The sequence below is a fragment of the Bos indicus genome, chromosome X (assembly GCF_029378745.1).
Source record: "Bos indicus isolate NIAB-ARS_2022 breed Sahiwal x Tharparkar chromosome X, NIAB-ARS_B.indTharparkar_mat_pri_1.0, whole genome shotgun sequence".
Taxonomy (NCBI): domain Eukaryota; kingdom Metazoa; phylum Chordata; class Mammalia; order Artiodactyla; family Bovidae; genus Bos; species Bos indicus.
The window spans coordinates 115,302,496-115,312,454 of record NC_091789.1 but is presented as its reverse complement, the minus strand read 5'-3'; the positions used below and the strand labels follow the sequence as shown (position 1 = coordinate 115,312,454).

Below are 9,959 nucleotides of genomic sequence, written 5' to 3'. Positions count from 1 at the left end.
GCAGTGCAGGATTGTGGTAAGAGAACTCATCAAGATTTTGCTGGCATTTCCCAGGAGGCCTTAAGTCATGAAAAACAAACCAAAAAAGAACCCCATGAATGGGAACACAGGAGAAGAACAACAGAGAATGAAGCGGGATCACAGGCAAACGGGCTGCTGGCTGCTTTTCATACTAACAGCTCCAGGCAAGGCTGTCTGGCTGAGACACGCCCTCAGTTACTCTAAAGGGTTCTTGGGTAGGACTACCTTGGTATGAGGGTCAAGATGTCAGCTCAACAGAGGGAGGCATCCGGGGCTTGGCGGAACCCAATGTGAGGACTGCATACAAACCCGCAGCCACCTCTGCTCGGAAACAGAGCCGGGCAATGTCCGCCACTGCTGGTTGCCCTGGGTGACATCAGGGCAGGGGTCACCGGAAGTCACGCCCCTTGACTTCCGCCTCCCGAGAGCCAGGCTGAGAGCGCTTCGATCTGAGGTGCGGACTCCACTCAGCAGCCGGAGGAGCCACGGGTGCCATCCGGTATCAGGTAAGCCTCTAAGTAAGGACTTAGGGGACCCCCCTGTCCCAGAAAGGAGGGCACCCAGCTGATGAGAGCTCCATCCCAACCACAGGAAGCACAGGCAAGTTCAGGCAGAGCTACCACACACTTCCTGTTTAGCAGTCTGATTGAGGTGGCCGCTTTTGTGTGCGGGGCTCAGGGTCCAAAAGCAAAGGCTTCTGAGTGAGTGTTGAGGGGATCCACCCCCCACAGAATAGCAGTAACTAACTGAACCTCAGCCGGGCGATCAGCCCTGGGAGTCCCCGGACAGGGGCGGCCAGAAGTGCTGCTGATTTGTTTGGCCGTTGTAGTCTGAGGGAGTAGAAGCCTTAGTCTAGGGCAAGCAGTGTCATATCGCCACAGGAAGGCATCTCAGGCCACGCAGGAATTCTAATGAAGACCCCCAAGTGAGTTTTTAGGGAATCCCTCTGACCCCAAGACAAAGGGTGTGCACAGCGTCTACTCCTCTTGTCAGCTCTCCATGTCCTATCATGAAGTTCTCCTCACTTCCATTTTGGAGTCTCACAGAGATGAAGCCTTGATTGGAGGCCTCAAGCAGTAAATAAATCGGGCACGTAACCAACCAGAATTCAGTTTGAGGAACAGATGTGAGGATTGTTGGGCTAATCAACCCAAGGACAGGGGGCTTCTTAGAGCCCTTGCCCTGTTGTCAGTCCTGAGAGGCCCAGGGAATTAGGCAGGCAGCTCCCCTCCCCACTTCCAGCCCCGTGTCTCGGGAAGTGAAAAGCCACCATAGTTTAGCATCTGAGGCCACTCATATACGCCCTGTTTATCTTAGGTGGTGAATCTCATTGCCCATTCTCCTGTCTACCTACTGCCATCCACAAAAGTCATCATGCCTCGGCATCAGAAGTACGGTCAATGCCGTAAGACCTTCAGTAAGTCCCGTGGTTGGGAGGTTGCACAGGTCTCCAGGACACCAAAGAAGACCAATATACCCTCCCAATCTCTAATACCTGGTGATTTTCCCAGTACTTCTGAGAGTTGTCAGAATTTCTACTCATCTGTTGCCGCCACCACTACCACCACCACCACCACCACCTTATTGATCAAATCAGATGAGTTTTCCCCTAGCCAAAATGTAGATTATAGTCTAAGCACCTCACAGGCTATGTCATACCCTGTGAGTATGCCCAGAGATCCTCTAAATGAAGAAGTGGCTTTGTTGGTGGATTTCTTGCTGCTCAAGTATCAAATGAAACAGCCAGTAACAAAAGCTGATATGATGAAGGTTTTCATCTACAAGTGTGAAGTCCATTTCCCTGATATCCTCCAGAGAGCCTCTGAGTGCATACGAATTCTCTTTGGCCTTGATCTGAAGGAAGTGGATCCCACCAACCACTGCTATGTCCTTTTAATTCAATTGGGCCTCACCTATGATGGCATGATGCACGGTGAAGCAGGCGTGCCCAAGACCGGCATCTTGATACTTATCCTGGCTGTGATCTTCATGAAGGGCAACTGTGCCACCGAAGAAGAAGTCTTGGAGGTTCTGAATGTTACCAGGATGTGTTCTGGAAGGAAGTACTTCTTCTTTGGAGAGCTCAAGCAGCTCCTCAATGATTTCGTGAGGGAAGGATACCTAGAGTTCCAGCACGTGGTCAACGCTGATCGTTGGCAATCTGAGTTCCTGTGGGGCCCCAGAGCTTATGCTGAAACCACCAAGATGAAGATCCTGGAGTTTCTGGCCAAGGTTAATGGGACTGACCCAAGTTCTTTCCCATCTCAGTATGAAGAGGCTTTGGAAGATGAAAAAGAGAAAGCTCAGGCCAGAGTTTCAGCCAATTGTCTCTGCCACTACCGGTTCTTGTATTCAGACTAGCAGCTTCTTCCCCAACTAGGGGAGTCAGGGATAGTTTCTTCATGCATTGTCCAAAGAGGCAGTTAGTGTTCATAAAATTTAGGTCTGAGGTGGGACTGAAAATAAGATAGTGTGCATGCCTATGTGTCACCATTTTGTATATGTAACTCAAGAATTTTTTCTGTGTATTATTCAAATATTGTTTCTTTTAATATATATTTAGTTGCCTTCATAATCTTCAAGTTTGTGAATAATGTTGGTTACGGACTTAATCTTACAATGAGACTTAATAGTAAGAATTTTATAAAACAGATTGTAAAACCATCCGTCATCTGGAACAATATAACATGGCATTACTGTAGGCATTTACTGGAAATGTGAAGGAAATCAGTATTAAAATAGTTGAGTTTAAGAAACAGAGAACATGTAAAAGAATTTCAATCCATGGCCCTCATATCTTTTATTAAATTAAAAATGCTTGAATTTGCTAACGTGCTTATAAAATTATAAGAAATAAAGTTCAATAAGTTAGATCCCGTTCTCACTGTTTGTTTTTATTTCTTAACTTTTATTGAATGTTTGCTCTTTGGAAATCACCATGTTAGTACTGGAAATTGTAGCATAAATAAGATCTAAAACTTCCTCTTATAATTTTTACTTCTAGGATTGACAGTCCAATAATAATAATGGTGGAATGTCTCATAATATCTAACAGACAAGCAAAAGGAGTTAGCAGGAGTTTGAGGTATTCCATGTGAGGCTGTCAAGTATAAATGCTCTGGGGCAAGGAAATTTAGGATTTGGGGAAGACGGAATTCATTCTATGAGAGTTCATTTTAAGTTAAAATTGGATATATAGCGAGATGGACTGATAGAGCGGTAATCAGTGATCAGACCTCCAGATGGTGTGTCTCAGAGTTGAGACTCAAAAGGCAGGAGTGGACCTTGCAGTTACTTCGGGGTCATGGTAGAAAGAGAAATCTTTACTGGGGTAGGAATGGAAGTTTTTTCTAGTCTTGTCCCTGTGCCAGTTAACATAATTCACAAAGTGAGTCTTACATATATTGTCTTTAAGGGATTTTAAGAGATAACAATGAAACTTTCTCTAGGTGAGAAACCACTGGGTTGGCAAATGTTGCCCTGGACTGGGAGAGCCAGAGACTACTCTGTTTAAGGGATATTTAAATAGATTATTTTCAGTGTAAGTTTGCATAGTCTGAGAAATGCTTATGTTTTGATAAATGTGAAATTAGTGAAGATAAGGGTGATTTGAATGGAAAAAAAAAAAAAAAAAAACTATGGAGATCCACCCTTTGTCTCTTGATTCATTTCTGTTCTCACTACTTCCTAATGCCTCTTGGGATAAAAAGGACCTGGAATCCAAAGTACTAAAAGCACATATAAAGAAGAAAGGTGAAAATGATAATGAAATACAATTTGGAGGTCGTCTAAAGGGCATCATTTACCTAGAATATTGCTATCATTAACCCTGGGGTTCCTTGAGAGCTGACTTTGCCCAGGAGATAGCATTTCCATCTTTTGTGTATAGGGGTTCAGAATATATCACCCCAGAATATGCCACTTTGGAATATTGATTATTTTGAATTAAAAGTACTTGAGAAACTATGTAGGAGGGACACTGTGACCCTCCTTTGTCCCCCTGAAAGTAGGAGATAAGTCTCTACTGTGAAAGGTACTCTCCCTGTACCAGGAAGGTAGAAGGCATTTTTATAAGAAGGAAAAAAGGAATTGAGAGCCAAGGAGATGATGTAAAGAAATCTTGTTACTCTTTCACCATTTACTACTTCTAGCCCAAACCCTTCTGCCTTGTCAATTCTTTACAAATTTATTGTTTGTATAAAAGTTACCAAAGTTTCCTGATTTGATCACTCCTTTGAGTCTCATGTATTTGTGGGGTTCCTATAACTACTGCTACTGCTAAGTCACTTCAGTCGTGTCCGACTCTGTGCGACCCTATAGACAGCAGCCCACCAGGCTTCCCTGTCCCCGGGATTCTCCAGGCAAGAACACTGGAGTAGGTTGCCATTTCCTTCTCCAACGCATGAAAGTGAAAAGTGAAAGTGAAGTCACTCAGTCGTGTCCAACTCTTAGCGACCCCATGGACTGCCACCCACCAGGCTCCTCCGTCCATGGGGTTTTCCAGGCAAGAGTTACTGGAGTGGGGTGCCATTGCCTTCTCCTATAACTACATATATATGTAATTAAATTTGTTTTCTCCCTATTAATCTGTCTTTTTATTACAAGGGATTCTCAGCCAAGAACCTAGCAGGGTAGACGGAAGATTATTTTTATTCCCCTACAGTATGTGCATTATAGCACCCTTCCCCTGGGTCTACTGTAGTGTGCCCTCATGTCCAAATTGGAGCCTTAACCTCCTTACCAGCTCTTCTCTGTATCCTCCTCTGTAGCCTGCACCTTCTCCCAGTGCAACAGCCAAGAATCACTTGCCCTTCCTTTGACTTAAGAGTATTCCAATTCCCTGGCAGTCCCATTCCTCACCATGGAATCCCTGTTAGCAATATACCATTCCATGTGTAAGATAATTTTGACAGTGAAATTTATACCTGATCATCACCACTGGACATCTTCATCACATTCTCAAAATGATTTCCAGATAACCTGGTGAGTAAAGACTGATTTGTGGGCTTTCCTGGTGGCTCAATGTCAAAAAACCTGCCTGCCAATGCAGGAGACACAAGGTTGGATTCCTGTATCAGGAAGATCCCCTGGATAAAAAAATGGCAACCCACTCCAGTATTCTTGCCTGGGGAATCCCATGGACAGAGAAGCCTGGTGGGCTACAGTTCATGGGGTCGCAAAGGGTTGGACATGACTTAGTGATTAAACAAATGACAAAGTCTAATTTGGCAAAGAATCAACTAGTTTTGGTACTATATTTCCAAGAGATGAGATTTTGGTACTTTCAGTAGAATTTTAATGGTACCTCTTATTTGAGAATAGGGTAAAAAAACCCATTTCTTTGATGAGAGTTAATTTTAAGTTATATGTGGATGTAAGACAAAATGGGGCTAAGGGAGTATGAGGGTTATAAGGCTATTGGACATATAAATTGATAAATGAGCTTACCTTGGTGGTTAAAAACCAAAACCTTTCCTGTAAGTGATAAATGGGGAAAGACTCTGAAATAAGTAAGCAAACATCTACAGTATCTAAATTTCTGTAAACTCTGGACTCCTCCTGGGAGGTAGAATATGGTTCCTTAGTATTACATTTGGATGATAGATAAATACATATATTATGTATTTCTATTACATAGAAGATGGATAGATAATGTAGGTAGCGAGAGAGAGTCTTGGTTTTCAATATGTATAACTGCATCTGTGCAGTTGTCCAGGTATTTTCAGTCACATAGCAAATGGTAGAGAATCACAAGTTAAAGTTTTGTCAGTGCACCAGTAGGAAGGAGAAAATTCTCAGTATACTATGATCATGGTGAAAGAAAGTGAAAGTGAAGTCGCTCAGTTGTGTCCGACTCTTTGCGATCCCATGGACTGTATCCTACCAGGCTCCTCTGTCCATGGGATTCTCCAGGCAAGAATACAGGAGTGGGTTGCCATTGCCTTCTCCACAATTAAGTTATTTTTAATAGAAGTTGAAATAAATTGATGTTTTATTTCACATTTATTTTTATTTAATTTTTTAAAAAATTTATTGTCGTTTGTTTACAATGTTGTATTACTGTCTTCTGTATATCAAAGTGACTCAGTTTTATATTTATATATAATACATATTCTTTTCCATTATGGGTTGTCACAAGATATTAAATGTAGTTCCTTGTTCTATACAGTAGAACCTTGTTGTTTATCCATCCTATATATAATAGTTGGCCTCTGCTAATCCCAAACTCACAGTCCTTTCTTCCCTTACCCCTCCACCCCAACTCCTTGGCATCAGCAGTCTGTTCTCTCTATCTGTGAGTCTGTTTTGTAGATATGTTGATTTGTGTCATATTTTAGTTCCATGTATAAGTGAAATCCGGAGAAGGCAATGGCACCCCACTCCAGTACTCTTGCCTGGAAAATCCCATGGACAGAGGAGCCTGTTGGGCTGCAGTCCATGGGGTCGATAAGAGTCGGACACGACTGAGTGGCTTCACTTTCACTTTTCACTTTCATGCCTTGGAGAAGGAACTGGCAATCCACTCCATTGTTCTTGCCTGGAGAATCCCAGGGACAGGGGAGCCTGGTGGGCTGCTGTCTATGGGGTTGCACAGAGTTGGACACGACTGAAGCACCTTAGCAGCAGCAGCAGCAGCAGATTTTTTGATGATAGCCATTCTAACTGTTACGAGATAAAACCTCATTGTAGTTTTGATCTGCATATCTCTATGTGTATGTCTTCTTTGGAGAAATGTCTGTCTATTTATTTTAAATTTTAAATTTTTCCTTCAAAGAAGCTCACCCTATATTTGTGAAAAATAAAAGCCATATCTAATTTCATCTATAGTCTTAAACATTATTTCTAGTAAAAAGATAAATGGGAAAAGAAAGCATGTTTCCATTTAAATATGCTTTAATTTTATCTTAATATCACAGTTGATATTTAAACATTAGCATTAATATTACTTTTCAAATGATAAAAATTAAATATTAAGAAATACAAATGTATAGATAGCAATAGAGAAGTTATAATATATAAGTTAACTGTAATAATACTTAACAGTCTTCTCTGGTCACCCATAAACTTGAACAGGATACTTTGAACTCTTCTGAAGAATTATCTTGAAGTCAAAGCTCTCTGCAATGTAATTGCAGCTTTAGGCCAGTTACCCTAAGGACATGAAGTCTTTAAATGGGATTGAATTTAAAGAATTATCCTAGGAAATGCTGCTGAAAAAAATTTCTGGTAAAGTTTACATGTTTTATTCTAATTAAAATGAAAATACTCAGGATAAGAAAACACATCTTAATATTTGCTAGCAAAAAATCAGATGTTTGCTTTCTTCTCTTAAACAGATGTTTCCATATGTTTAAAACTCATCAAAGTTTCTTTCACTCTTCTAAACTTTTCACCTAGAAGTAGCAACATATAAGTACTTGTAGTGAACTTGGGCTTATGAAAAAATCTAAAACCCTACTTAAAAATCTAAAACCCTTCCCCTTCTTGGAGAAATATGTGGGCAAACTTTTATATATGGAGACAAAAACATGAACATCAGGATTGGATTTGGGTTATAGATATCAACATCTTAGTTTCAAAAATGAAAAATATAAACTAAAAGGATATACAAATGAATTAAAATATATTTCAAGAGCTAAACATAATATAGCGATCCCTGTATTACTTTTAAAATGTCACTAATTGACCATGACTGAAATGTAGACACAGCAAATAGTATATTGAGATTAATCACAAGATCTAAGCTTAAGTGTTACAGAGTAAATTAGAAGAGTTAAAACATGAATTAGAGTATTCTAAAATAACACTGACCTCAGAGTCTCCAAGGGAGAAGGCAATGGCACCCCACTCCAGTACTCTTGCCTGGAAAATCCCATGGATGGAGGAGCCTGGTGGGCTGCAGTCCATGGGGTTGCTAAGAGTCAGACACAACTGAGCGACTTCACTTTCACTTTTCACTTTCATGTACTGGAGAAGGAAATGGCAATCCACTCTGGTGTTCTTGCCTGGGGAATCCTAGAGATGGGGGAGCCTGGTGGGCTGCTGTCTATGGGGTCACACAGAGTCAGACACGACTGAAGTGACTTAGCAGAGTCTCCAAGACCTCATAAAAGCCAGTCAGATAGAGTGACTCAGACACCATCCCTTGCTTTAAAGAAATCTGTAATTAAGAAAAAGAGCAATGACAAGTAGACAGACTATTGTATTACTAAGTAAAAAATGACAAAGTATTCAAGCAGAAGCCCAGAGGAGGAAGTGGCATTTGAGATGGGCAATGGAGAATGCTAAAATTTTGAATATATTGTGTTTGGGGCAAGGCAGAAGATACATTCTTTCAGAATGGAAATGTGGTATAAGGCCAGAAGTAAGCATAATGTTTGTTCAGGAAAGAAGTACCATTTGCATCATGCATAGGAATAGAGGAGACAAGAAGTGGGTGATGAAACTAAGGGATGCAGTGGCCCACAAGCGAAGCCCAAGAATACTGAAGTGGGTAGCCTGTCCCTTCTCCAGCAGATCTTCCCAACCCAGAAATTAAACCGAGGTCTCCTGCATTGCAGACGGATTCTTTACCAACTGAGCTATCGGGGAAGCCCTGTAAATAGTGTTGCAATGAACATTAAGGTACACGTATCTTTTCAAATTATGGTTTTCTCCAGATATATGTCTAACTAGAAATCAGATTGCTAGATCATATGGTAGCTCTATTTTTAGTTTTTAAAATAACCTCCATACTATTCTCCATAGCAGCTGTACCAATTTATATTCGTACCAACAGTGTAAGAGGGTTCCATTTTCTCTGTACTCTCTCCAGAATTTATTGTTTGTAGACATTTTGTTGATGGCCATTCTGACCAGTGTGATATGATACGTCACTGTAGTTTTGATTTGCATGTTGGAGAAGACTCTTGAGAGTCCCTTGGACTGCAAGGATATTCAACCAGTCCTAAAGGAAATCAGTCCTGGGTGTTCATTGGAAGGACTGATGCTGAAGCTGAAACTCCAATACTTTGGCCACCTCATGCAAAGAGTTGACTCATTGGAAAAGACTCTGATGCTGGGAGGGATTGGGGGCAGGAGGAGAAGGGGACGACAGAGGATGAGATGGCTGGATGGCATCACTGACTCGATGGACATGAGTTTGAGTGAACTCCAGGAGTTGGTGATGGACAGGGAGGCCTGGCGTGCTGCGATTCACGGGGTCGCAAAGAGTCAGACGCGACTGAGCAACTGAACTGAACTGAATAATCAGTGATATTGAACATGTTTTTATATGCTTTTTGGCCATGTGTATACTTCTTGAGAGAAATGTCTATTTAGATCTGCTCATTTTTTGATTGGGTTGTTTTCTTTCTTGATATGGAGCTACATGAACTATTTCTATATTTTTGAGATTAATCCCTTGTTGGTCATTTCATTTGCAAATATGTTCTCCCATTCTGTGGGCTGTCTTTTGATGTTGTTTATGGTTTCCTTTGCTGTATAAAAACTTTTATGTTTAATTAGGTCCAATTAAATTTTTTTTATTTTCATTATTCTAGAAGGTGGATCCAAAAAGATACTGCTGTAATTTATGTCAAAGAATGTTCTGCCTCTTTTCCTCTAATAATTGTATAATTTCCAGCCTTACTTTTAGGTCTTTAATCCATTTTGAGTTTATTTTTGTGTATGGTATTAGAGAATGTTATAATTTCATTCTTTTTACACATACCTATCCAGTTTTTCCAGCACTGCTGATTGAAGAGATTCTCTTTTCTCCATTGTCAAATGGACAATGCTTTAGCATTGTCAGTGAAGCAAAAGTAGATGTTTTTCTGGAATTTTCTTGCTTTTTCTGTAATCCAACTGATGTTGGCAATTTGATCTCTGGTTCTTTTGCCTTTTCTAAATCCAGCTTGTGCATCTGGAAGTTCTGTTTCACATACTATTGAAGCCTA

At 40.9% G+C, this 9,959-nt stretch overlaps 1 protein-coding gene across 1 annotated transcript; it reads left to right on the top strand.

Moving 5' to 3' along the window:
- The first annotated feature begins 1,395 nt into the window (after positions 1-1,395).
- LOC139181570 (melanoma-associated antigen B16-like) lies at positions 1,396-2,382 on the top strand. Its single transcript, XM_070785072.1, has one exon. The coding sequence runs from the start codon at positions 1,396-1,398 to the stop codon at positions 2,380-2,382; it is 987 nt and encodes a 328-aa protein (XP_070641173.1).
- Positions 2,383-9,959: the final 7,577 nt, after the last annotated feature.

Excerpts from the sequence above, each read along its gene's own strand:
- LOC139181570 (XM_070785072.1), top strand. The coding sequence starts at position 1,396 with ATGCCTCGGCATCAGAAGTACGGTCAATGCCGTAAGACCTTCAGTAAG.